The sequence below is a fragment of the Eschrichtius robustus genome, chromosome 7 (genome assembly GCF_028021215.1).
Source record: "Eschrichtius robustus isolate mEscRob2 chromosome 7, mEscRob2.pri, whole genome shotgun sequence".
NCBI lineage: Eukaryota > Metazoa > Chordata > Mammalia > Artiodactyla > Eschrichtiidae > Eschrichtius > Eschrichtius robustus.
The window spans coordinates 132,412,957-132,440,611 of record NC_090830.1 but is presented as its reverse complement, the minus strand read 5'-3'; the positions used below and the strand labels follow the sequence as shown (position 1 = coordinate 132,440,611).

The 27,655-nt window shown below is 57.3% G+C and overlaps 1 protein-coding gene across 7 annotated transcripts in view; it reads left to right on the top strand.

Annotated features, from left to right (window-relative positions):
* Positions 1-27,497, top strand: part of CTBP2 (C-terminal binding protein 2) — a 164,460-nt gene extending 136,963 nt beyond the window's left edge. For 4 of the 7 annotated variants that reach the window (XM_068548739.1, XM_068548737.1, XM_068548740.1 and 1 more), the window contains 9 exons: positions 1,118-1,330; positions 13,034-13,188; positions 13,539-13,683; positions 18,529-18,735; positions 22,113-22,327; positions 22,802-22,932; positions 23,446-23,573; positions 23,996-24,113; positions 26,081-27,494. In XM_068548739.1, coding sequence (XP_068404840.1) covers positions 1,118-1,330; positions 13,034-13,188; positions 13,539-13,683; positions 18,529-18,735; positions 22,113-22,327; positions 22,802-22,932; positions 23,446-23,573; positions 23,996-24,113; positions 26,081-26,261 — 1,493 coding nt within the window. In that variant the 3' untranslated portion in view covers positions 26,262-27,494. Of the gene's footprint in view, positions 1-1,117; positions 1,331-13,033; positions 13,189-13,538; positions 13,684-18,528; positions 18,736-22,112; positions 22,328-22,801; positions 22,933-23,445; positions 23,574-23,995; positions 24,114-26,080 lie in introns of all 7 variants that reach the window. The other 3 variants (XM_068548742.1, XM_068548741.1, XM_068548736.1) reach the window with 2 other exon arrangements.
* Positions 27,498-27,655: the final 158 nt, after the last annotated feature.

Below are 27,655 nucleotides of genomic sequence, written 5' to 3'. Positions count from 1 at the left end.
GTGTCCCTGAGAGTGGCTGGGGGAGGGGCCGTGTACTCATGGGTCACTTTCCCCCTGTGGGGGCTTTGACTTGCCTGGATGCAGCCTTCCCATCTCCATGGTTCTGAGGGCTCCAGGGGCAAGCAGCAGACCAGACGGACTTGGGGTGGGCTCTGGGCACGTCTCAGCTTGGGAGGAATGGAGGATGGAGGGGCTTTGTCTCTTCCCTGGCGCCACAGGATTACATTGCATGGCAGTTACCACCCCAGTGATTGACCCTTCAGGCCTCAAAATCCAGAGTGACCCCAAAGGGAAAGGTCTGTCTCTACCATGAGAAACAGCAGACGATGGTTCTTGATTTATGATTGATGAATTCCCAGCCGAGCATCTGTGATTGGTAGGCAAGCCAGTGCTGGGGTCAGGGGGGGACCTGAAGGCCTGCCTCGGCCCACTGAGGTGAGAGCACCTGTCTGTCAGAGTGGGCGGGCCCCAGGGCCGGGCGGGTGGCATCTGTGGCTCTGTCGGTGTCAGGCGTGTGCAGTTGGGTCCCCAGGGAGACGTAGGAGTGGCATGTGATTGTCCCCGATTGTCCGCGGTGAGCCCTGGCGTTGAGGCTGAGCCGCTGATGTGAGACAGACCTGGCCTGCCACGTGGTCGCTCTGTGACCTTGGATGAGCTTCTCTCACCACACAGTCTCTGCGTCCTCGTTGGCAATACAGCAGCAGCTCTCAAGGAGTTTCTCTAACACAGGGTTTGAATGAGAAAGTGCCAGAGAAGCACCCAGCACAGCAGCCTGTCTAAACAGGCGAGAACCGGTGGGACTGGCTTTATCTCTTCGTCCTGGTGCCCCATGGACAGTGTCCTTATACCTTCTTGCCGTCTCCCAGCTACCCAAACCTTGGGTTGCCTGCGTGGGCCGGTTTGGGGTGCGTAGGTGACTTTATTGATGCAATGAAAGATTGCAAGTCCATTAAGGAAAGACGTCTGAGGGCAGCAGTGCCAGCTGCGTGACTTACTGCTTTGCAACTTGAGGCTGGTCTCAGGTGTTTCCCGGCTCCCAGGCACGTCACTGTCCGGTCTGGTCTGATTACTGTGGTGGAGGGACCCCCGGGCTGCAGAGAGCTGTTTTAATCTGCAGGTGACGCTGAGCCAAGGGGGGTATGTCTCTCCAGCGAGCTCCAGAGCAGCTCAGGACTCGGAAAGCCGCCCTTGAGTTCAGAATCTCAGGGTTCCTGGCTCGAGAGCTGGGACCAGAGTGGAGCCGCCACCACGGGGGAAGAGCAGGCCCTGGACGCCCACCTCACGGCCAGTCTCCGCCTCCTGCTGTGGCGCTGCTGGCCAGTGGCTGGAGGTAAGGCGGGCCCCGACCAAGGAGCAGTGGGTGAGCGTGGCTGGCTGAGCCCTGGCTTTGGGTCAGCACCCTTGAGGAGCGCTGAGACACACAGCGTGGAGGATCCTGTCAGCGAGTGGCCGGGAGCCCCCTTTCGCCCTTGAGAAGTTCATGCCCTATCAGCTGTGGTCTAGGGCGAGGCCCTGAGGCTCATCTCTTCCACAGACTTGGAGGAGCTGCCATAAGGAAGGAGGGCACGGGGAAGGCACAGGCCGCTGGGGTGCCTTCTGACCCCTGGCGGTCCCGGCGGAGACAGGGCAGTCCCGTAAGAGAACGAGCGCCAGGGGATTCCATCGGAGCTGTTTGTTGGAAAGGAGGTGCAGAGCATGTGTGCTCCCGGCCAGAAGGGGCAGCTGAGGTTGTCCCCCGCCCGAGGCATAAGCTACCGGTCACTTGCCCCTCCAGGGACTGTCCCCCGTGTTGAGAAGCATGCAGAGGTGTGACCTCACCTGGACGGGAAGCCAGTGGGTCCTGGCACCTGGGGGTCTGCTGTTCCCCAAGCCCAGAGCCTCCAGCCCTTGCACCCAGGCCACGTCCCTTTATCCCTCCTCCGGTTCTGCAGGGCCACCCACGTGAGGCTGGGCCTTTGGGGGAAAGCAGACCATATGTCACGTTTCCCCCGAAGTAGAAGCAGGACCGAGCGTCCTCAGCTGCTTTGAAATGTGTTCCTTGGCGGCGTAGTTGCTTTTCGGTGATGCCCTGCATGGTTCTTCCTGGCCCGGTCAGTTGGGAGGGTCTTTCCCACCTGGTCTGAGTGGGTGCAGTTTGCCTTGCCCCCAGTGGGAAGCACCAGCTTTCCAGACAGAACATCAGGCGCTTCTTCAGGGCAGAGGGATTCGCCAGGAACACAAGAGGCTCCCCTGGGACTGGGGAGGGTGAAGGAGCCCAAACACTGAAGACCAGGAGCCACCCTGGAAAGGGTGCGTCCAGCGCAGCACGGCGGGGGCATGTGGACTCCAGACAGGCCCGCCTGGCCAGCGTGTGAGTGTCTAAGGGAATGAGTTTAAACAAGTGATAAAGGGCTCTGGTTTTGTTTTTAAGCTCTGCTGGGCAAAGGAAAAGTATCTATGACTTTTCTCTGTTCCGGTTCCCCAGTGTGGTATGGACCCTGCACCATTCGGGCTGCCAGAACAGTTTCCCTGGGCAGCTCTAAGGAGTCAGTTAAAGTACAACAAATGCTTGTCTTTCTGGAGGTTCAGAAGTTGTACTTCTTTTTTTTTTTTTTAACTAGATGATGTGCGTCCCACAAGTCTAGACCTCTGCTTAAAAGACACACCTCGTGCGTGCACAGTGGGTTAGCAGCGTGCACCCAGCAAGCCTTGAGTGGGGAGGGGGCAGCGGCCTGGGCGCCTGGGAGCTGCCTGCTGGGCCGGCTCTCTGTCCAGCTCTTACCTGAGCTACAAGCGAGATGGCCTGAGAGCATCTCACTTGGAGGCCATGACTCGTTAAGATCCATGTTGTATTTAAGAAGCTAATCTACTTGTCAGGGTACTCTGTAGCCATCTGTGGACCGAGCCTCCAGCTGCTTTTGCAGAGGACACTAAAATCGGGGCTGAGGAGTGGCTTCAAACCAGCCGCCCCCCAGCCCCTGCCCCCATGGAGCACACCCAGCCTTCCGGGAGCCCCCTGAGTGTGGGTCACCCCCAACAGCCCAGCCCCTGGGTGCTCAGAGGGCCTGGTGAGGCCACATTTCCCCACACTTGTGTTTTTTCTTAATAGCTTTATAGAGAGGTATAACTCAAACGCCTATACCATTCACCTCTCAACGTGCCAGTGTGGTGGTGGTTGGTATATTCACAGCTAAGTAGAGGAACCCAGCTTTAGAAGACCAAGTAGCATTCAAGTTGCTGATAGCCCTAGTGAGGAGAGGGCTGCGTGTGCAGTGACCGCTGGGCTTCCTTCCTACCTGGCTGTACCACTCATCACGGGGGCCTGTGGGCAGTGCCCGCACAGGTATACTTCAGAGATAACTTGGGTTCTGTGCCAGACCACCATGATAAAGCAAATATCGCAAATAAAGCAAGTTATATGAACTTTTTGGTTTCCCAGTGCGTATACAAGTTATGTTTACACTATACTGTAGTCTGTAAAGCGTGCAACAGTGCTGTCTTTAAAAACAGTGTACGCACCTTAATTTAAAAATATGCAGGAAATGGTGACAGTAGACTTACTCAATACAGGGTTACCACAAACCTTCAGTTTGTTTTTAAAGAAAAAAAAAAAAGCGGTATCTGCAAAATGCAATGAAGCAAGATGTGCCAGTAGTTGCTGATACACACAGTGATGGCACGGCCATCTGCACTTTCGTTAAAAAAGTATTTCACTCCTTTTTATTCCCCAGTGCTAGTTTTAAGCCAGGTTGTTCTGTCTTCAACCTTTAATCCTGCTGTTTTTCTAGTACTTGACTTGGGGCTAGCGCTCAGTCAGGGTCGAGTGAAAGTTTCCTGCTGGGCAAGGTTCTAGATGGCTGGGTGTGTTGACACTGCAGAGCTCAGGTTAGCTGGCCTGTGCTCACCCCTCAGGCGCCCCAGGAACCCCTGTCACCTTCCCAGGCCTTGGTGCCCTACCTGCGGAGTGAAGAACAGAAAACTTCCTTCCGGAGAGGGAGAGACTGACACGAGACTCCCAGTGACCAGGCCGTATGATTCAGCGTCAGATAGGGCTTCTAGGGTGTTCCAGGGGAGAAGTCTGAGAGCTGGGGGTTCATTCAGGAAAGTGAGGAGAGAGCTGTTTCAAAAGGCCACACCAGAATCCTGAAACCTACAGTTGGCCAGGCCTTGGAGAAGGGCCCTTGCAAGTGCCGTGGGGAAGAAGCAGCCTAACCCATCACTGGGGGAAGGAGAGAGGGGCTCCAGCCCTGACATAAGGATGCCTGTGACAGCAAATTCATCATTACTGAACAGCTTGATCCCTGCTTGGGACACCTACCCTGCAGAAGTCCCTCCCCTCTGGGATCTCTCACCTTGGTCTGTCCTGGCAAGGCCTGGGGACCAGCCTCTGGGGGTTTCTGCAGCACTGGCGATGGGTCCCTGCTGGTGGAGGAGAGGTGGGCTCACCGCCTTGGCCTTGCCTTGCTGGGCACGTCAGCTAGCTATTGCTGTGTGGCCGGTCACTCCAGAACTTCCTGGCTTCTAGGCCGCTGAGCTCAGCTGGGACTGGACAGTCTGTGGTGGCCTCCCCACCTCAGCTGGGACGGCTGGGCCCCGGCCCCAGGGTCCTTCCTCCCAGTGCCTCCCAGCTAGTCTCGGGTTCCTGTGTGAATTTGGATGGTGTGACGCTGACCCCAGAGGCCCAGCCTTGGAAGAGGTGCCGCAGCACCTCTGTCACTCTGTGTGGGTCAGACTGAAGTACGAGGCCAGCACATTTCCTGGGGCTGGGGAAGTGGACCCCCCTCTTGGCAGGGGGAGCAGCAGAGTCACATTGGGAAGGGGGCAGGTGTCACAGGCCATCGGGAACAGTGCCAGGTACAGGTGAGGTCCTTGCTGTGAGGGGGTGGGTGCAAACCCAGGCACCTGCCACAGAGCTGAGCCCCACTCTGGGGTCTCTCTCCCCTTCCTCTCCAGAAGCCCACCCTTCTCAGCAGAACCGAGGGCTCTCCCGGAGTGACTGAGGAGGTCTGCGTTCTGCTCCTGGCTGCGGGGACCTTGCATCCTTCCCCTGGGGCCTCCCTACATCTCCCCGCTTCTTTCCGTGCTCACAGTGTTGGTGGAATGTGTGCAACATTGACCTTCACCTTCCTTTACCCATTCCAAGAGGAGGTTGAGCGCACTTAAGCTTGGCCAGCAGATGTCAGCTAGCCTTGCCAGGGCAGCCCTCAGGGCATTGGGGTCAACAGGGACTCTGAGGCCAGGAGTGCTGGGATCAATTAGTGATGCCTGCCATGAGCACAGAGGAAGAGTGGTTGCGTATCTGCATCCGTCGTCCAGGTTTGCTTTACTTTCTCCTCTTCCTCAGCCCTGAACACACCAAGGTTCATCATGGCCATTCAGCTCCAGCCTGCATTGAATTTCAGGATGTTCCGATTTCACTTGTACTGTATTAGACAAGTTGACTTCCACATCTCGGCCCTGATTGAAACTGACTTCACGTTCCTGATTTTGTTTTAATTTTAATTTAATTTTATTTTTTGGCTGTGCCGCGTGGTTTGTGAGATCTTAGTTCCCCGACCAGGGATTGAACCTGGGCCCCCGGCAGTGAAAGTGCCGAGTCCTAACCACTGGACCGCCGGGGTATTCCCTCATGTTCCAGATTTGAAGTACCTTGAGGAAAGCTGTTTCTTCCATAAGCCAGATTCCCTGTGTGTTTAGAGGTCCCTGAGGGAGCGTCCACGTCTGGTTCCTCGTTGGGTCCCTGGAACCAGGCCAGGCTCTCACATGTCAGAGCTTGGAGGTGTAAGGAATTGGGAAGGAATGAGGATGGATTGGGTCTGAGGGTCCACTTTGGAGAGGGCAGCCTCAGCCTACAAAGCTGGTGAGCAGCTGAAAGCCCGTGGGCCGACGTCCACTTCAGTAACTGCCCTTTACTTGCGCCTTGGCCGGGAGCCACGCTGTGATTCTATCAGGTCCTCAGCCTCCGGGCTGGACGTACACTGTTCCTTGGTCATCACCTCCGTCCCGAGACGTTTCTGCCCAAGATCCTGGGCCAGCAAGAAAAGGCTCACTCCCCCTCGGGCCAGGCAGGGCACAGGCAGGAGGACGCCCCTGGAGCGGGGAGCTATTGGGTGCAAAACAAGACGTGAAAAGCGAGGCAACCTGAGAAAAATCGGGTTCTCTGCTGTGCGGGGAGAGCATATCTGCACTTGACCGAGTTTTCAAAACCAAACTGCGGCCTGGCCACATCCCAGACTGGCCCGGAGGTGTGGGAGGGAAGTGGACGCAGCTCCCTCGGCCTGGGAGAGCTGCCCAGGGACACCGCAGAGAGAAGAGAGTTTGCCAAATGAAAAGGCAGATAGCAGTGTGGGAACAAAGATGAGATTTCCAACGGTAACTGCATTTTTTTTTTTTTAACCTTAAAATAGTGCCACACTTAGCAGCACACATTTTTTAAAAAATATCTTTATTGGAGTTTAATTGCTTTACATTGGTGTGTTAGTTGCTGCTGTATAACAATGTGAATTAGCTATATGTATACATATATCCCCATATCCCCTCCGTCTTGCGTCTCCCTCCCACCCTCCCTGTCCCCCGCCTCTAGGTGGTCACAAAGCACCGAGCTGATCTCCCTGTGCTATGCGGCTGCCTCCCACTAGCTATCTGTGTTACATTTGGTAGTGTATATATGTCAGTGCTACTCTCTCACCTCGTGCCAGCTTACCCTTCCCTCTCCCCTCCCCCCACACCCCGTGTCCTCAGGTCCGTTCTCTCCGTCTGCGTCTTTATTCCTGTCCTGCCACTAGGTTCATCAGTACCGTTTTTTTAAGATTCCATATGTGTGTGAGCGACACAATCTTATTGCGAATCACTGCCTCGCGGCCGCTCGCTAGACCACCCATCCCCTTCACCTGCCACATCGTCCCTCCCGTGAAAGGCGAGGGGAGCTGCTGTGGGGTGGGCACCTCCCCGGGGTGTCTGGGACAGTCATTGCCTTCCCTCATTTTCCAGAACTGCTTTCTGAATCAACTCCAGCCAACTGCAGGACATTTGTTGTTGACAGTTTAGAACGGTTTTTATAACGTGGATGAACATGTTCACAAAGCAAGGGAGATGTCTCACCCCAACATGAGGCTCCGCAGCCTCCTTTCCCAGGCAGGGTTCTGCCACCGCAGGCCCTGGGTGGCTGGGTGGACCCCTCAACACAGCCACGTTTCCGAGTTGAAAGCCGAGCCTCGGACAGGGGCTCATTTATGTCCCAAGGTCAGCATCTGGTTCCCGGTTTGGCCCCAGTCACGAGTTGCAGCTCTAGGTCGTGGAAATGCAAGCCTGTGAAATATGCCGCTTATCGGACCCTAGATCTGGTTCTGTGTCTGGCCTTCTGGGGATCGGACTGCTGAGCCCAGCCAGTAAGGGTTGAGCTGTGCTGCTTTGCAGGAAGTGGCCTTTTAATTGGGGGAGCAGCTGCATTCAAGGGGAAGCTGTTCTTTGGGTGGCAGGAGACACGATCACACCCTTGGGAAGCGGTTCAGGCTAGAGGGCTGCCGGTGCGGGCCTGGTGTGTCCTTCCCTGCCCACTCCGGACCACGCTGGGCTTTGTGTGGCCGCGTCTCCGCTCCCCGCTTGGCCACCTGCACGTGGGGATGGGAGCTGTGCATGCTGCCTTCCAGGCCACCACGCCGGTCCTGGGGGCTGAGGATCAGTTTGACTGATTGCCTCCAGAGCCTCGTGCTAAGTGTGCAGGGCAGTTTGCCGTTTGTCTCAGGTCTTTCTAAGGCCTGCATGGGTCTCCCATCTGTGGACCTTTCCAGGTACTTGTTCTGGCGTCAGCTGTCTAGACGACTGGTGCCGCCCAGAGGATCCTGGCAACTGCCTTTGGGCAGCAGTGAAGATCTTTGGGTGGACTTGGGCTGTGTGTGGTGGGAGGTCCTTTTCCCTCAGTGGTCCCAGCCCCACATGTGTGTCCTCTGGGGGCCTCAAGGGGTAGTCCCGCTGTACTTGGCCAACCCCCGTCAGGTGAGCAAGGAGGTGACCCTGCACAGGTGTGGCCATCCGCACATGTGACCGTCATCCCGTTATCCTAGCCAGCCTAGCATGGGGGTTTTGAGGCTGCTGTGGTTTGGGGATGCTTCATAAAATCTGGTCCATAGTTAAAAGAGGGCTTTCTGGGGACTTCCCTGGTGGTCCAGTAGTTAAGACTTTGCCTTCCAATGCTCAGGGGGTGTCGGTTCGATCCCTGGTCAGCGAGCTAAGATCCCATGTGCCTCGTGGCCAAAAAACCAAAACATAAAAACAGAAGCAATATTTTAACAAATTCAATAAAGACTTCAAAAATGGTCCACATCAAAAAAATCTTAAAAACAAAAACAAACAACAAATAAAAGAGGCCTCTCTGGCCTGCTGGGTCAAACACGATTATTGCAGCCACTTTCCTTTGGGGTAAAACTGCTCAATAACTGAAATCTGAAAGCAGCAAAATCATGTCCCTGAGACAGTTCGGTTCTTGAGTTGCAAGCAACAGAAACCGACTCAGACCTTAGAAAATGACGCATGGTTCTGTAGGAAGGATGTCAGCTGAACTCACACGGTGTCCAGAAAGGCCAGAAAATGGGTCTCAGAAACACCACAGGGCAGCTTTGCAAGGCAGGAGGAGTACGTCATCCCTTTTGGCCAACAGCAGCCCTTTCAGCCTGTGTCGCCTGGGGAAGGAGCAGTTCCAAGAAGAAATATGGTGCTGTTATCCAAATAAGGTGGCATCAAGGCTGGGTGGCCAGAAAGTTACCGAAGTCCTCCCTGGGGCCCACCACTTTCCACCTTGGAATTCATGAGGGCTTTGCACTTGGCATTCACTGGACCGCTGGCCACTCTTAACAAAACTCCGGCATCTCAGCCCGGCGTCATCTTTGTTTTCCACTGAGTGTGTCTAATTGCACAATTATTTGTGTGCAGCTGCAGCTCTAAGCAATACCGGGTCCAGGGGCAGACGTCAGAGCTGGCCCCGAGCTGGGGCTCTGCGTCCCTGCTTGTGCCAAAGCGAGCCTGAAACCAGCAAGTAATTGACATCAGGGGAGTTCGCTGAGCTCTCTGCCCTGCAAAGTTAATGCTGGACAAGTTGTTGAAAGCAGTGCACTGGTACACTTCCCTAGGTGTGTCCAGTTGCAGCTGGAATTATTCTGAAATGGATAGACCGAGTTCATCAGTGGAAAGGGGATTGTAGAAAGGGAATGGTCATTTTGACTACAGGGCCACCAGGACCCTCTGACCCTCATCGGCAGGTGTTTCCTCGGACTCTGCGGGGTCCCTGGTGCTATTTGAGGCAGTTCTCCTTGTTCCCTTAGCTTGTCTCCTTGACTGTAAAATGGGAATAAGATCAATCAGCGTTGTGTGATTCTTATCAGTCTTGGAGTTTGTGGGGCTTCTTTCTTGGGGTCCTAGCAGTGTCTAGTAGTTGGTAGCCTAGCTTTTGATCACAGACCCGTTTTTCATGACTTCTCATTAAACGTTGTGCCTTGCCTTTCTCCCCTAAATTCCCTTGACCATAGAGGAAATAGGGCTTCTCCCTCCAGCCTGAGAGCCAGCCCCTGAGTTGGTACCCCATTTTCCATAGTCTCTGAAAGGGTCATTTGCCATCTTAATACATACAGCTCTTAATCCATAATGTGTCAATTCTGTTCTAATACACTAAAATTTTTTCAAATTGTTAGAAGCACTGAAGGATGTCGATTAACGTGAGGTGAGATAAAAAGTCTAATTGCAACTTCATCTTCCCAGCATTTCCTGGGGTCTTCTGGGTACCTCTGCCCCCGACTCCAGCAAGACTGTAGGGACAGAGGGTGCTGGGCACGGTGGCTTGAAAGTAATTGGATTCCAAGGTGTGCAGGCGGCTTAGTCCCTTCTGGAACCGAAGGAGCATGTGTATACGGTATGGCCTCTTTCTTTGTAGAAGCAGACCTTGGCAGTGACCTGGCTAAGCTGTCTCTCATCCTCAGTGCTGGGGGGGTCTCACGTGGTCCCCGTAAAGCCTGATCCTCAGCAGGCCCACACTCTGGTCCCTGCACCTCATGCAAAACACCTGTAAGTCTCGCCCACTCCCACCACCCACCCAGCTGTCCCCACTCAGCATCCTTCCCCAGCCTGAGCACCTCTGAGCAGCATGGTCCCTGTTGTATCTCCATCTCCTGCCTTACCATAAAGAGCCTGCAGCCGGTATCCAAGCCTCGGGCCTCAGGAAGTTTGGGGTCTTGTGGACCAGCCTCAGCTGCATTCTGCATGCCCAGCCTGAACGAGGGCAAAGGGTGGGTTTCGCCAAAGAGAAAGGCGACCCAAGTGGGGGAGGGAGGCGATCGCTAGGCAACCCCGAGTTTGTTTCCCAGGTAACGGGATGCATGCACTGATGCTGTGGATGGACATGTTGTGGTGACGGCCCCTCAGCCTCTCCAGACGCCTGCCTTGTGCCCACTGTCGTTTTCCCATGTGGTTGCTTTTTAATTAACAACTCGGATTTCCAGTCGTGATCATGAACTTTAAAAACGTTGTCTGATTAACCCTCCTGCCAGCAACCCCCGGTGTGAAGTCGGGGTGTTCTTCACCCTGTGGGAGGGGCAGCCCGGGGCAAGTGAGCACATCTGCACACGGGGTCCTGCAGGAGCCCAACCTTGGGCTCCGTAGGAGGCGTGTGGGGCGGGGGCAGACTCTGGAGGAGGAGAATGGGTCCTTGGGGGTGTGGTCATCTCACTTGGCAGAGAGGGCAGGCGTAGGAGCTTTTGTGTGTGGACCCCGAGTTGGCACAACCGCTGCACCTTCCAGCTGCTTCCTCCGGTGAAGTACTTTCCACCTTGTGCCTCCGTTTCCTCTAAGGGGGACGGTGGTGCTGTCTCAAGGGTGAAGTGAGAAGGTGTGGGACCCATGTGAAATTACTGCTCCCCCCCTTCTCCCTCCGCGGGGTCTCCAGGGCTCCTGTCTGAAGCTGTCAGCCTTGGTCTTTGGGGGAACCTTCTCCCCATGTGCACACAACACCTCGGCTCTCGTGGACCTGTCAGTTGGGCAAAGCAGGGATGCTAGTAGGGCACTCGCGAGCCCCCCAACAGCCAGCCAGCTTGGTGCCTGCTCCCCGCCTGCCGTGTGAGTTGAGGGCTGGTGAGGATGCGGGGTAGGGGATCCCTGTTCCCACTCAGGACAGAGAATGTTGAGGCTCAGCTTCGCTTGGGGATCCAGGTCCTGAGGAGGCAGAAGGGCTTTGGCTGCCGCTCACGGGCTGGGAGGGACCATGATCGCCTGCGAGGCCCAGCCCGGGGCCGCCCAGAGGTGGCCTGCTCCCCCCTGGTCACCCCAGCCTGTTCTTCTGAGACCAGGACAGAAGCCTCTTCTCTGCTCCGTATTCAAAGAGGTGATTGTCCCCCGATGCTGCAGCTGTGGCGTGGGAGCGCCGCCTGGGGCGGCGGTCGCGTGAGCATGCGGGATGCCCACCCCCTGCCCTGTGCAGCGCCAGTGGCACTGTGGCCACAGCACCAGACGGGGAGCTCCTCTTTGAGCATCTAGCCCAAGAGTGTGGCTGACTGGGTCCCGAGCCCTGGTGGCTAAGGAGGGGCCCCACCCAGTCTCGGGGCTGCCAGGAGGGGAGCCCTTGCCAGCCGTTCTGAGCTGTGAGGCAGAGGTCCCGCAGATAAGCGTGCCAGCGGCTCCCGCTTTGGCCTGCAGGAGCCCGATCAAGCCCAGTGGCCAAGATGGCCACCAGAGGAGAGGATAAATAGATTCTGTGTGTGGGGAAGGAGACAAGATGGGCTGAGCCAGGCCTGGTGCAGTGGCCACGATCAGAGTTCATCTGAACATCTGAAAACCTCAGATGCATGGAAAGCTGTCTTGTTGTGACCTGTGCTCTGTGACGTCAAACACTTGTGATTTGATGAGAAAACGGGAGGTGCCCTGTCCTGGCCACCTCAGTGCTGCGGTATCTCCCGAAGCCCAGGGGTGTTTCTCCCATGCCCAGGGCGGGGGGGGGGGGGGGTCATGGTGATTCAGGGCCAAAATCCATGACCTTCCCATGTGAATTTGAAAGGAGTGGTTTTGTGGAGAGGATGAATTGCCCTGGGCTGGTGCGTGTGCCGCTCGTGTGCCCCTTGTGACGGGTCCCCATGGCGGAGGGCGGACACTCCTCCCTCGTCTGGGTTGGAGGCGCTGCAGCTGCGCTGGGCTGGAGAACCAGCACTTAGGCAGCGTGCAGGGAGGCCCACCCCCGGCCCGTGCCCCCCGAGCTGTGCGGTGGAACATCCTTTGTCTCCATGAGAAGCACCAAGACATGAGACGGCCCTGGCTGGTCCAGGCTGCTGACAAACACGCTTACTCGGTGGTCCTTTGGGAAAGTCCGTTTGGTCTTTTGAGTCCCCGGCAAGCCGCTTGGCCTCACACGCACACCTTCTCCAGCATCTTGGACTGGCTTCCTCTCCTCACCTGGCGCAGGTGAGAGGGCCCCTGAGCCGTGCCCAGGGCGCCTGTCCCCCAGGGGTGTCCTCCAGGAAGCTCCCATGCGATGCTGGTGCCTCAATGTGTCCCATTTCATCTTGGACCCTCTGGCGCGTGCGTGGAAGGGCAGTGGGAACAGGGAGGCACAGCGGAGGGAGGGGCCGAGGGGCGGAGCCTGCTCGAGCCTGGGGAGCCGTGGCCAGGCCCCCCCGCCTGCGTCCCAGAGGCCTCTGGGCCTTGGTGGTCTAGGGGCATACGGGTAGCCACCGTGCTGGCCCTGGTGGCAGAGGCAGGTGCGGGCCTGCCCGGGTTCCTGGGCCCGAGTCCCACGTGGCGGTAGAGCTTGCGCCGCAGCGCTGCCTGTTGGCTACATGTGTGCTCGCGAATGGAGGCATCCCAGCTCCTGCGGCAAGGGGGCTGCACAGATGTTGCTGCTCGGTCGGCTTGGCTTGTCCCAGAATCCTCCCCGGAGGGAGGCGCGTGGACGGCGCGGCGCGGTACCTCACTGGGAGGCACGGCCGGTGCGGGAGGCCCGGCCCCTCGCTGCGCGGTCCCGCCGTGTGTGGGGCGGGCCGCTTTCCTCACCCACCCCTCCCGTCCTGTCCCCGCCTCCCAGGTATCCGCCCCCAGATCATGAACGGCCCCCTGCACCCGCGCCCCCTGGTGGCGCTGCTCGACGGCAGAGACTGCACCGTGGAGATGCCCATCCTGAAGGACCTGGCCACCGTGGCCTTCTGTGACGCACAGTCCACTCAGGAGATCCACGAGAAGGTGGGCCCCCTCCTCACCCCGCCCGCCGCCCTGGCCCCCCCAGGTTGGGTGGCAGCCGCTGGCATTCCGCTGGCAAGTGCTTGGTGCCGCCGCCGCCCTGACGGGTCCCCCGCCTTTCCACCCTCAGGTCCCTGCTGGCCAGTCCCTCTCACCTCCGTGGGCCTCCCTGGCCACGCCTCCACTCCCCCCATCGATCCCTGGCGTCACCGAGCGGGCCCCTGAGCACAGCCTGCGGGAAGCTGTCAACACCCAGGCCGCGTCCTAGCTGGCTGCTTTCCCGCTGGAATCCTCTTTTGCATGTTCAAGGGCAGTGGGGGCCTCCAACCTGTGCTCTGCTCGCCCCGTCACAGGTGTTAAATGAGGCTGTCGGCGCCATGATGTACCACACCATCACCCTTACCAGGGAGGACCTGGAGAAGTTCAAGGCCCTGAGAGTGATCGTGCGGATAGGCAGCGGCTACGACAACGTCGACATCAAGGCTGCAGGCGAGCTCGGTAAGTGCCTGGCGGGTGCCCAGTGAGTGCCCAGTAAGCGCCTGCTGGGGCAGAGGCAAGCCGGAACAGAGGGCACACAGTGCCTGCTCCCGGCTGGAGGAGGGGGGCTGGTTTCACAGGGAACCTAGCCAGGCACACCTCCAAATACACAGGTAGAAGCGTCCTGCTGGGTTCAGAGGCCCCACCCACCTTGGCACCTGTGGGGCTGGGCCGGGCTGTGTCACTTGGGAAGGACGCTAAGCCAGACAAGCCACAGGTCCTTCCCTGCAGAGGGGGTGGTGCGTGGCCACACCTCTGTGCTGACTGGCCAGGACCCATCAACCGGAAATTACTTGCTCTGGGTGCACAGCTCGGGGTTTCTGGGTCTCCTCCAGTCCTGGGATGGCGCTGTCTCCCCAAGGGCTGCTGTCCACACAGGAACCTTCCTAGGTCAGGGCCAGTGCAGGTGGACCACTGCACAGCCCCTCCTGCCAAAGAAGAGCAGAGGCAGCAGATGGACCCCCAAAGGCAGGGCTCCCGGCCGCTTTCCAGACCCCGGGCTGCAGGCGCCCTGAGCGGGGGGGCCTTGGCGTGGCGGCCTCCCTGTCCCAGCACCTGGCGTGGGCTCTGAGTGCGTGGAGCATTTGCAGAGGCTCAAGGGGCCACGCTTTGACAGCAGGAGTCCCCAGGCTGCCCTGCTGTCTTTGGAGGGGCCAGAAGGCTCCTTCTAGACCAGCCCCTCTCTGGTGACTGTCCTTGTTGTCTTTGAAACATGCCGGCCCTGCACCCAGTGCGTGGGGCTGTGATCTGCCCGGTGCCCTGCAGCCATGAGGCTGAGAAGGGGTACCTCAAAATGGTCAGGAACCCAGGCCTCTATGCCCCTGCCTGCTCCCGCCCCAAGCCAGCTTCTCAGCCCCTACGGAGCCAGTGCTCCAAAAGCAGGCCAGGTGTATGCAGTGCCTTGCCCGGTCAGCTCAGCACCATACCTGTGTGTGAACACCCACAAGCATGTGGTGTGACGGTTCCGCCGCAGCCCACAGACACCCACCCGCCTGCTGCTGCTTCAGCCCAGGGCACCCCAGTGGGCTGCGGCCTCCCCCCCCACCCCTTGAGGTCCCAGCCCGGGGGCTTGAGTGAGGGCTGCGGATTTGTTTTAGCAGTTAGTTCCCCTGCTTGCATCGGGGCTGCACCCAGTTCCTGAACCACGGGGTAAGTGTTGTGGGCGCGTGCGGTGGGGGGAACCAGGCCCCCCCTCGGGGGGCCTGTACTGAGTGGCGCTGGGTCTGGTCTGATTCTTCGTGATGGTGCCGGGCTGCTCTGCAGAGCGGCAGGTGGCCTGGGAGTGGTGGCTTCGGCAGGTTGGGCTTGCCTCCCGGGTGAAGCCCAAGGATAAGGCAGGAGGTGGTCATTGCCCCGCAGGTGCTGTTCTTCCCCTCCCCTGTCCCGAGTGGGGTGCTGTGCAGAGGTGGCTCAGAAGATGGATCCTGGTTTTTCTGGGTCACCCCTGGCCAGTCTCCTTTGTCTCACCCCCTTCCTTGGGGGGTCGCTTGAGCCTGTACAAGAGGAGGAGGGGTTATGACAGCGGTGGCTTCCCACGTGCACCCCAAGCCTTTGCTTCCAGCCTCAGCATCACTCTGAGCCCCGCTTTGTCGCCACGGAGGAACTTGGGAGGATGCGAGTCTTCAGAAGCACGTCTACTGTAAACTACAGCTTTCCAGTTTTCCCCGGCACCGGGAAGAATGTACTTGTTCGAAGACAAACGTTCTTTGTGCTCTTGATAGGGCTGAAATCCCAAGTTCGAGCAGAGGCAGAGAATGTGGCTCGACACCCCCGGCGACTCCGGATCCTTTCCCTTCACCTACCTCCGTCTCTGCAGCATCTGCCCCTCTTTGACACCGCCACCCGCAGTGTGTGCGACATTGGGCTTCCTTGCCAGGACCCGGCCACTTCTCTCTGGGGGGCGGGGGAGGGGGGGAGATGGGATGGGAGGTGCCCGCGAGGGAATGTCCCATCTCCGCAGTTGTAGAAGCTGCCTCGCGGGCAGACCCACGGCCTGGGTGGGGCGGCCGTGTCCCCAGAGTCCCCCCACAGAGGCCAGCCGGGGGCCTGCGATGTTGAAAGATGTAAACGGCGTGTCCACGGTGGCCTTTTCGTTGATCCTGGTCCAATCTGATAATGTGGACTCTGCAGAAGGAAAATGGGCCCCTGTCCAGCTGTCCTTTGTCTCCAAATGCACTTCGCAGCTCACTCAGTCAGCTGAGCTGTAATGAGGACAGAAGAGCAGGTGGCTCAGGTCTCTGCCCCTCCTGATGACGTCCGGGCCCACGGCGTGTGTTCCCGGGAGGGCAGCTCCCCTTCAGCATTCCCTGGAGCCCATTCCTGAAGGCTTCGGGGCCCAGGGCACCTCGCCTCCGGCCCTGACACGATGGGCGAGGTGCTTCCTGTTCAGAGCAGGGAGGGGCTCTGGGCCGCCCGCCGCAGGCGAGAACAGCGCCTGGGCAAGTAGAGGGATCCTCCCCATCTGTAGTGTCACCCCAAGGTCCAGGAGGAAGCAGTGGGAGGTTGGAAGGCTGCTGGAGAGAGCTAAGGCCCAGACCCAGTGCCAAGCACTGTCACTCTGTGAGCCTTTCTGGCCAAGCTCGTTAACCTGGTGTCCAGCCTGGTCCAGTTCAGAAGGCGATAGAGCAAAGAGCAAAAGCATCAGCTGAGGGGACAAGCAGCTCAGCTCTTGGGCTCGGACTTCGGGTCCACGGGGGCTGCAGTCTTGCTCTGTGGGTGCCAGCAGCTTGTCCTGATGGCATTTGGAGAATCACCCTGAAGGTATGAAGAACAGATTAGAAGGAGTTTCCCCTCAAGAGGGTGGTCAAGGCTTTAGGGTTTCGGCCATCAGGGCAGGAGGTCTCAGGGGATGCCAGCGGCACCTCCTCCCAGGCCTTGGGGCACCCCAAGCCCATGTATCCTCTTTCCCAGGCCTTGGGGCACCCCAAGCCCATGTATCCGCTTTCCCAGACCTTGGCCTTGGGCTCTCCATGCAGGCACAAGAGCCAAGGAGCTAAATTTCAAAGTTCTAGTGCGAAGGCGGAGAGATGGCCCCACTGCAGTCCCTCGTCCCCTGGGCGGGCTGGTGCGGTGCTTTCTCTCTCGTGGACGCACAGATTCTCTCCTCCAGCCTCATCACGTCTCGTCCCACCTCCCAGGGCGCAGGGGGGCCCCTGGGCCTGGGCAGTTGGCTGCGTCTGCAGCAGAAGGTCCACACTCGGCTGTTCTTCTGCTGGACCTTCCCCCTGGGCTTCAGGCAGAACAGATCAAGCCCCACGAGGAATGGAAATTGTCCCAGCTGCCAAAAGATTTTCTTACACCTCTGGCATCTGCCTCCGTCTCTCCAGACTGCAGTAATCCTGACTTCTAGTCTAGCCCCAGATCCTGTGCTTGGTTATTTCAAATGAAGTGGATGCTGCAAGACGACTGACTTGCAGCTCGTGGAAGGTTTGTCGGCCTGGATCTCAAAACCTCATCCCCCGGCAGCTGGGGCAGCACATGGATGCTTTCACCCTGGGGGCTGTCTGTCCTCCCGAAGGGGTCACTGAGACCCTGGACCTCAGGGCAGCCCTCGTGGGGTGGCGACACAGCCGCTAGGAAGGGGTGCTCCACGCATTTGGTCCCGTTTTCTGTCTGGTGGAGCTGCAAGTGCTCTCTGACCCAAGAAGATAGAGGAATGCAGGTGCCTTACAGGTGGCCTGGCCCTGCATCCCTGGCTGTGACTCCTGGGGTCCCAAAGGGGACGTTTTGAGCTGGGCCGACATGCTCCCTGGACACCTGTGACCCTCCTTGGAAAGGTGCTTGACTGGCGGACCCCAGGCCTCGCCAGGGGAACGGGGCTGGATCTAGGCCCGCTGGCCCTCTGTGTGCCTGCCCCTCCCACATCTGGCAAACATTCTTCCCCAAAACACCCTCCCGCTGAGGAAGGTCAGAGCCAGGGCCCTTCCTGCCTGAGACTTGGGGCGGTTCTCCCTGCAGTCCTCAGCTGCCGGCCTGCTGGTGCTGGGAGACTCTAGCCCTTCCTCTCTTCCTCACACAGAGCCTGAGGGATCATCTTCACCAGCTGCTCTCAGCCCTGAAAGCTCTTTCAGGAAGCAGGGCGGGCACCTGTCTGCTCTGTTGTCTCTCTGTCAGAGCGGGAGGGTGACCAGGGTCCACTGAGCAAATGTGGGGCTGGATTCAGACACCGGCTCCGTCCTGTCGCAGCCCACGGGCCGGGAAGGTGTTACTTTCTAATTCTTCTGTCTTGCCTTTCTTAAAAAAAAAAAAAAAAAAAGGAAAGAAAACAAGTAATAACATGTTCATTGCATTAGACTCTTAAAATACCATAAAACAAAAGGCCGGTCTCCATTACCCCAGCCCCGGCCTGGGAGGAGGATCCAGGAGGTTGCGTTGCAAAGAGCCTCTGGTCTCCTGGACCCCAGAGACCATCAGGAGGGGCCCTACACGCTAGCTTCCTGGCGCTGGACGGGGATGGTGGACGGAGCTGGACCACCGCTCGCTTCCCAGGGACGTGGGGCCTGAAGCACTGGGTGGGCAGGACATGGGGTCAGCAGGGGGCTGGGGGGTGAGCCAAGCCCCGGACAGAAGTCCTCCTGGGATGGCTACGGGGCTGGAGGTCCCTGGGCATCAGAGCCAGAGGGCTGTGTCCCCTAGGTGACAAGCAGGCCTCAGAGACCCTCACCTGCTCGGGGCCATACACATAGTCTGTGGCTGAATGGGCCGCCTTTGCCACCCCTGCCCCTCAGCTGGGTGCACTGGGAGCCCTGGCGCTTCCCCACAGAACTTGGGGTTCTCATCCCAGCGCCTGGCTCTTGTCGTTTCCAGGGATCGCCGTATGCAACATCCCATCCGCGGCAGTGGAAGAGACGGCCGACTCCACCATCTGCCACATCCTGAACCTGTACCGGCGGAACACGTGGCTGTACCAGGCGCTGCGGGAAGGCACGCGGGTGCAGAGCGTCGAGCAGATCCGGGAGGTTGCCTCGGGGGCAGCCCGCATCCGCGGGGAGACGCTGGGCCTCATTGGCTTCGGTACGTGCGCCTGCTCCGCCGGGGCCGCCGCAGGGACCGCCTGGGGGAGGCAGGCCTGGCCCTGGAAGTCGGGGTGCGCAGCGGCCGTGCCTGCGGGAGGAGCTCACGTGGGCCGGAGGAGGGCCCTTGCCCTCCGCCGGGCTGCCTGGGGTGGGAGGTCAGAGGTCAAGACTGACCAGGGAACTCGCCCGGAGGTAAGATCTGGGCTGCTTCTGGAAGAGTGGGTCCGACGTGGCTGGGTAGGGAGGATGCGGCGGGTGGGCGCCCCCAGGAAGGCGCCGTGCTCCCTAACTGCCCCGGGCAGAGGGGAGGGGCCGGTGGCTGAGTGGAGACCCAGGCAGTGGGCAAGGCCCAGCTGGAGGTGCCAGGAGCGGGTGGCAGTGAGGAGTCACTGAAGGATTTTTGTGCCAGAAGGTAGCGCGGTCAGGTCAGCAGCTTGGGAAGCTCCCCCAAGAGAGGGGGCGTGGTGAGGCCTCCCTCCGCGGTGGCGCAGCTGGCGGCCCTGGGAGCGGCCTGGGGCAGGCTCCTCGGCAGGAGGCGCGCCGGGTGGAAAGCAGGCTGCCTGCCACGGCTGTTGGCAGCGCTGGGCCCCGGGTCGAGCCCCGACTCGGCAAACGGGAGCCGGCGGGGCGGGCTTGCTCGTCGCTGAGTCTCAGTCCCACCGCTCGCCGGCTCTGTGACCTTGAGGACAGGGCCCGACCCCTCTGCCTCAGTTTCCAATCTGTAAATTGGGAATGAGCGTTGCACGGTTGCTGCTGGGAAGCACACCGGGCGTGTTGTGACTGCAGCGCTTGGCTCCCAGAAGGCCCCCCCGGCTGCCAGTCAGCCGTCAGCTCGGGGCTCTGTGTTTCCGAATGACTGAGGGCAGGACCTCTGGGACGGCCACACTGCCTCCTCGTCCCGCAAGCTCCCGGCCAGGAGGCCTGGGTACCGGCTGGAACAAGTAGGAGGAGCTGGGCTTCTTCCAGCAGCGCACATCTTTCCAGCACCCGGGTCTGAGTGCTAAGAGCCCAGGTTTCAGGGGTGATCGCACTCAGGGAGCTGATCCTTTCGCAGAAGAGTCTGTCTTCATTTTTCTGGAGTGGAAGATACAAAATGACTCAAATGCCGGTGCTCTGTGAGCCGCAGCGCCCTCTGCTGGTGCCCGCGGGGCTTGCCCGCGCTCTGGGAAGTGGGTCTTGGAGACGGCTCTTAGAACAACGTGCCGCCTCACGCCGATGCACAGGCCTCAGGTGGGCTCCGGCCAGGGTGCAGAGCCTCACCTTGCGAGTGGCCCGGCCACGTGGTAGAACACTTGTTTCCAGGGCGTCTGACCGCAGCCGTCACAGCAAGTTCTTAGGGGGGACATTTCTTCGGCTGTACCCTTTGCCATCCATCTTTTGAAGGCCAGTCCCGTGATTCCAGCCCTGTCTACTCAAGACTGTAAGCCAAGCATTGCCACAGTCCCGGTGCCCCCCTGCACACTAGGTTTTTCCTTGCCACTTTTCCTGGTCTCTCTGGAGCCTCGCAGAACTGTAGGCAGAGCTGAGGCAGGAGGCGGCACGGTCATAGGCGGCCTCACGCCCCTGCTGCCGCCCTGTTAGGGGCTGAAAGCCTCCGCTTGCCTAAGAGTCGGCCGAGAAGCAGCAGCAGAGGCCGGAGTGTGGAGAAGATTCCGCCAAACCCAGCTCATGCCGCCATGCGGGGGCCTGGACGGGGCGTTGTCGCGAGCTTGACCCCAGCCCGGGCCGGTGGTGGGTACTGCTCAAGGCCAGCCTCCGAGTTGGGAACAAGCATGAAAAATCTGAAGGGAAAGCCTGCCAACAGTGACACAGTATTTTTATTTTATTTTTTTTTTTAAGGCCAAGGCAATTGGGTTCTCCTCTCTGAGGCTGGGTTTTGATCAAGTCAGTAAGAGAGTTCATCATCAGGTCTTGCAAAATTTAGTCAGGAAAACCCCATGGCTGAAGTGGAGCCAGTGGAAAGATGAGGGTTCGTGAATTTATGAAAAGCAGAGCCATGGGGAAGGCTCTGGTGACTGGCCGTGACTCTCCGCCCCGGGCACTACCGCCGGGACCCCATCTCCCGTGAAAGCGTGTTAGGACGCGGGGGGGAAGGGGGGCAGCTAAGGGCCGGCAAAGCGGGGGGGGGGGGTGGCGGGTGTGCTGGTGTTGGCCGTGAGCTCCCAGCCGCTGCGTGGTGGGGCGCTTGGTTCCAAACCTCGGGTACGTCAGAAGGGGGGTCCTCGGGTCACTGCTGCTCTTCCCGCCCCTGCCGTCGGGCTGGCTCGTCTGCAGCGTGGCTGTGCTTCCTGGCTCACCATGTCCAAGTGGTGACACTGAAGGAGGGATGGCACGAGGGGTGTGACCGCGGGCGACCCTGCAGCTGTCCCTCCTGATCAGAACGGCCTCATCAGACCTTGGCCTCCAGACCATGGCGGTGGTGTAAGTGCCGCCCGTTTGGATTGCAGTTCAGCAGGAGGTGGAGGCGGTCCGCCACCCCACTGCCCTCCCGCGCGCCTCCCTTCTTCCCTTCTTCCTCCTGCACATTTGAGCAATGGTTTTTGAGCCAGATTTATTCTGCGCTCTCCCCAAATCAGCCCCTCCAGGTATCGTTCACACCATTTTGTGTTCAAGCTGAAAACTGCTCTGGGAAGCAAGGGGCGCCGTCCATGGGGGTCAGCGGGTTTGCGCAAATGACGGCCACTCGGGAGTCAGGGAAGCCTTCGCGTCCTGTTAGGCGACGTCGCTTTCTAACTTGTTGGAGGCCTGACCCGCGCTCCACCCGTGCTCAGAGCCCCGCCTCTCAACCAGAGCACTTCCCCACATCCATCGGTGCTCAACGCCAGCGACTGCAGCGGTCAGTTTCGATCACCGTTCATGAGCAAACCCAGTGGCAGTTACACAAGAGAACAGTCCCTGTCCGACACTTGAGAGCAATAAAGAGATGAAGCTCAGGTTAAGAAGCCCACTGTATAAGCAAACAAGTAGGGGAAGGAGAAATAGGAAGGAGATAATACCGGTGATGGTTGGGAGCTGGCACGTGGAGTTCTAGATTGTTCTCTCTAGTTATGTCTGTGCTTGAAAATGTGCATAATAGGAACTTGGAAAAAACCCCAACTACTCTGGTAGCAAGTACAGGTGATAAGCGCTGCCCTGCTCGCCCAGGAGCGTTGGCCCGGCTCCGGCCCCAGTGACCTGGGGAGGAGTGCTGGACTCAGGTGGCACCAAGCCCTGGGCATTCGGTTCTCCCAGCACCACCACAGATTGGGTCCAACCGCCAGAAGTGCTAGAGGCAGCAGGGCTGCGGCTGGGCACCACGCAAGGTCCCGGCCTCGGGACGAGCGTCGGCAGGAGGGGCGGGGGCCTCGCTCACCTGGACGCTCTCTTTCTGCACAGGTCGCACGGGGCAGGCGGTTGCTGTTCGAGCCAAGGCCTTTGGATTCAGCGTCATATTTTATGACCCCTACTTGCAGGATGGGATAGAGCGGTCCCTGGGCGTGCAGAGGGTCTACACCCTGCAGGACTTACTGTATCAGAGCGACTGCGTCTCCTTGCACTGTAATCTCAACGAACATAACCACCACCTCATCAATGACTTTACTATAAAGCAGGTAAATTGGAATAAATGGTCTCAGACCCTGGACACTTCTGTCAAAACCGAAGGGGGAATGGGAAACGGTCCCTGGACGCACCAGTGAGCGGGGAAGAAAGTCCCCCGAGACATCAGCAAGGAGCTGGGCGGGGCCCCCTCCGTGAGATGGGCCGTGGTGAGCGGGGAGGGGCAGGAGCTGGCCCAGGACCCAGCAGGGCCCTGCTCTGACCGGGCCTGGCCTCCAAGACAGCCAGTCGACAGCTCACGGCTCCCGCCGCCCCAGCTTGCAGCCCTCTCTCGGGATCAGCCCCCCGCTGTCACCGAGGCTCCACACTCCCTTCCCCCCGCAGCCGCTGCGCACGCGTCAAACGCCCAGACCCGCTGCCATCCACTGCCCACTGCCGCGCGGCTCTCTTCTTCAGACCCCGGTGCGGGCTCCTCCCAAGGCGGCAGCGGCGGCGCCCGTTTACCAGCTTTTCCCTCCCCCTCGCAGATGAGGCAAGGAGCATTCCTAGTGAACGCGGCCCGCGGCGGACTGGTGGATGAGAAAGCCTTAGCCCAAGCCCTCAAGGAAGGCAGGATACGAGGGGCGGCCCTCGACGTGCACGAATCGGAGCCTTTCAGGCAGGTTTGGTAGCTCAGGGCTCGCGCAGGAACTTGCAGGAGCCCGACTGTGAACTCGGGGCAGCTTCCCAGACGGGTCCTGGGTGGGCACCTGGAGACCAGGTATACAGCCTCTGCTCTTCTAAGGTCTGTGCTGTATTCTCACCAAGTATAAAAGGGCCAGAAGTTCCCCCAAAGATGATCAGAAAGGGGAGAGGCAGAAAGAAAAATGGTGGAGAAGAGCAGGCTTTCTCTGTACCCTGGATTACTCTGGTTGGAGGCAGGCTAGTCGGCCCTCCCTAGAATTGTTCCTTCTTTCCGAGTCCCTGATGACGCCTGACGCTAATTACAGTTTTATGAGTATGTTCTTAAAGTCCCAACCCTTAGGAAACAGACTGCAGAATCCCCCCCCCCCCCTGTTTTATCTGTGTAGCTAGCATTCCACACGGCCAAGGGCTCCCTTCTGACGAGCAGGGCAGGGAGTGATGTGCGTTGTTTTTCCTCATTTACTGTGTTTTTTGTATACTCATCTAGCTTTGCTCAGGGTCCCCTGAAAGACGCACCGAATCTCATTTGTACGCCCCACACGGCCTGGTACAGTGAGCAAGCCTCACTGGAGATGAGGGAGGCGGCCGCCACCGAGATCCGCCGGGCCATCACAGGTGAGCCCTCCGCCGCGCTGGCCGCCTCCGATCCCGGTGACGGACACGCGGAAGGGGGCGTGGGGCTTTGCTGCGGGCAGAGATGGTCTCTAGGCGTCAAGTTGAAGAAATTCGGAATGAGTTGGGCCCCGTTTCTTCCAGAGGAAACCAATTCCCTTTTGTATTAGCCAGTGCAAGTCTCGCAAACCTGGAAGGGGAGCCCCAGGGGGAGCCGTGGGCAGCTCCCTCCTGTTTGGCTGAAGCCCAGTGTGGTTCAGGCCCTGGAACAAGTCATATGTTGTGGAAATATAAGGGCCGGCCCTTCCTATCAAAGAGTGAGAGACTTGCATTGTAGCTTGTTCCCGCATAAGAGAGGAGTGTAACATTTAAGTCATCGTGACCTTGAAAAATACATATGATTACTTTTAATCATCTTATTCCAGGTCGCATCCCAGAGAGCTTAAGAAACTGTGTGAACAAGGAATTCTTTGTCACAACAGCTCCCTGGTCAGTAATAGATCAGCAAGCAATTCATCCAGAGCTCAATGGTGCCACATACAGGTGAGGAGAGGAATGGGCTGAGCCCTGCTCCCTGGGGGAGGGCGGAGACGGGGGACTTGGGGACGTTAAGCCAACCTGAGCACTAGTGGGAATTACATACACTGTCCCCTCCTCTCAGTTCTTCCATTCCTCATTTCCATGGAACAAACACAGTTTGGGGACAGAGCCGAGAATTGGAATTCCTATTTTAAAGGGGGTGCGCGGGGTATGGTGGGTTGTGCATTCCCCAGCGGGTCTGAATCACTGTTCATTCCGGAGCTGCTTGAAAACCAGAGGGTTTCTAGATGAAAAGGTATACGGAAAAGGTCAAGGAAAAGGGCCCGATTTTGTTTTCTAACTCGAACCTTCTGTCCAAGGAGAGCATTCTGGCCAAAGCCCAGTCCATTGGACTGGGCGGCGGGGGGTGTCCTTGTTTCTCCGCGAAGCGGGGAGTTTGACCCCAGGGGCACGTGACAGTGACAAGAGTTTGGGTGTGACTGAGGCAAAAGAACCTGCACTGGGGACACGAGCCAGGACCAGGGGTTTTGTCTGTGGTAGTTCCATGGTTCTCTTCCCCCAACGTGGCCGGTTGCAGGGAAATAGCTCCTCCCGCATAAAGGAGAGAAGCTGCAGCGTGGAATGCCAGAAGGGAACTTTTGTTTTGCTTACTCTGACCCAGGACTGCCCCACCTTGGCAGTACTGGGCCAGATGTCCCGTGCATTGTAGGACGTATAGTGGCAGCCCCGGCCCCCACCCGCTAGATGCCGATAGCACCTCCCACTCCCAACGGTGACGACTAAACACGCCCCCCCAGGCATTGCCCGAGATCCCTGGTTTTGAACCACTGCTCTAGGGGGCGATTAAATATAGTTTGTGTAAAAGGACCCATACATGAAAGCTCCTACTCTGGGCAAGGAAGCTAAGCGGTTTCTTCCCAAGTCACATGGCTTTATTTACATGCAGCACGTTCTATTAAAGTCCCACTTGTGTTTTACCCTCATAAGCATTTTCAAGCATCACTTGAGCCCAGCACAGCACCAGATTGGATTCCCCCGTTTGTTTGTGTTGGTGGCCTACCCTTTTAAGGGCCGCGTCCTAATTATTCCTCTAGACAGAGCAAGGCTCCTTGGCCCCTTGGAAAACTGCTTGTGCTGGAGGGTTGCAGCTCGCAGGGATCCTGTTCATCAGAGTGCTCCTGGACAGTCCCTGACCAGCGTCACTGTAACAGGCCATAGGACGGGGGGCAGCGTAGCTGCCACAGGGAGAGACACCGTCCCCTTTACCGCAAGTGTGAAGGGTTTGATAACTTGGAGAGGAAGACTAATTCTAAAGCCCCTGCTTCATAAGTATGTTTTGTCCTCAGTGTTTAAATACACTGAGTCACATCTGTGCGTAACGTCCGTGTGCTCGGGCGTTGCGCGCGCGCACAGCCATTCCTGTGCCTGCAGGATAAGATGAGCCCACGTTCAGGTGCCCTCCAGGTATCCTCAGAGGGCAGGCATCCAGCCCATCACCAGCTCACCGTCTCCCCTGCTGCTGCCCTGTCCCCTCCCACATCTCAGGTTACGGGAGCAGGTAACTAACCAGCCTAGGAAGTCACACTTAGCAGGCATACTTCATGCCGTCTGTTAGGAAATCATAAAAGCCTTTGATATAACTGATGAATACTTTCTAACGCAACCGGAAAACTTGGAGTTTATTTTGTCCAAAACGTTTTCCAAATGCGACACGGTTTCCCCAGACACAATTAATTAGTATAGTCTATTGCTGTTGCCTAAAAGCTACAAAATTAGTGCTTTGATTGGACTTAAATAGGCTTTGTTGTTTATGAATTAGATGTCCGTGTTTAAATTTTCTATGTAGCTTTCTCCTTGCTTTGGAGGTAGGAAGTATGACAACCCATTCCATAAAAAAGGCAGAGCAGGAGCTTGGCAGCTTCTGGGCCCTGAACTTAACCGGCCCTTTCTCTTGTGCCCGCCCTCCCTAGATACCCGCCAGGCATCGTGGGCGTGGCTCCGGGAGGACTTCCTGCAGCCATGGAAGGGATCATCCCTGGAGGCATCCCGGTAACCCACAACCTCCCCACGGTGGCACACCCCTCCCAAGCTCCCTCTCCCAACCAGCCCACAAAACACGGGGACAATCGAGAGCACCCCAACGAGCAATAGCAGAGAGTGACGGAAGGTCATCATTCAGAACACCTGGGACCAAGAGACAGTGAAAACTAGATGAACTAACTACGAGGAAAGGAACTTGACGGTCTTTTTAACGGATTCTGGACATACGCATCATTGACGTTGCAGTGTTAAAACTACAAAAGAGCTCGAAGCCGAGACGCGGGAAAACTGAAGATGTCGTCTGCTTGCGGAAGCGCTGAAAAAGACTAGGACGTGATTTATTAACGACCAACTTCTGTTATTGTGTGTTAAGTTTTTCATCTGTGCATCAAATCACAAAGAATAAATAGATCTTTTTCCTTTATCAGTCCCTTGGACACAGCAGGTCCTGAACACCTTGCTCTAGAATGTTGCATCAGGAGTTCCAAACAAACATCAAAATAAAAAATATTAAGAGGAAATCCCCACCCTGTGACTCTAGTAGTCCCTTCGGTCCTCGGGGGCTGGTGACCTCTTTTGCTAATAGGAAGATGATGATTAAATTACTACAAAATGGGGAGAAAACTGTTTGCCTGTGTTAGACAACCGCGAGCATAAGAGTGAAGACAGTACAGGCTCCTGTACAGAGAAGTCTCTCCCATCTGAACTGCATACCGAGCGGGCAAGTTGGTTGTGAGTTGTTCAGTAAAAACCCTCTGATGATGCAAAAAAAAAAAAAAAAAAAAAAAAAAAAAGTATTAAGTTTCACAAGCTGTTTGTACTCAAATATATTTTCTCAGTTTCAGATCCTCAGCTATTTTATTGAGTGGAAAGTCTTGAACTGGAAGCGTTCAAGAAGAATAATGTTGCATTTCCTTATGTCTCAGGAAACACTTTTTATGGTAACTTGTCAGATTGTCTATGAACAAACCCACTTTTTTAGACATTGATAAAGTCTTCTTTTCTTCACGTGATATTTTATACAAGAACACTTCAGGTGTGTTATTAGATGTGACTGATTTTAACAAATCCTATTAGATTTGTATCAACTAGTTACATGTTATATTCATAGTCTTTTGTGAATCATCGCCTTTTTGTTTAAAAGATGGCCTATTTTGAGCCTTTGTATAGGTACATTCCTGTTTTTGTGACAAAAAAAAAACCTTTAAAACTGTCCCAAACAGAAAAATAATGGCTATCAGAACTATGTTTTGTTTTAGTGTGAGTTACCGTTACTGTATTTGTTTATTGTAAAGGTGGACATTTAGCGTTCAGTGCAGTTTTCAATAAAAAGTAATAAAAACTTCTGTTAAGCTCTGAAATTCAAGTACAACTCACCAGTGTAAAAGTTCTCTCCTTGAGATGTTTAAAGGCAACTGCATTTTCAAATTAGCCAGTTTCCCAACTCTTGTTATTCCGAGGTTCAGATACTTTTCTATCAGTCATCTACCTTTTCCATAACCAGA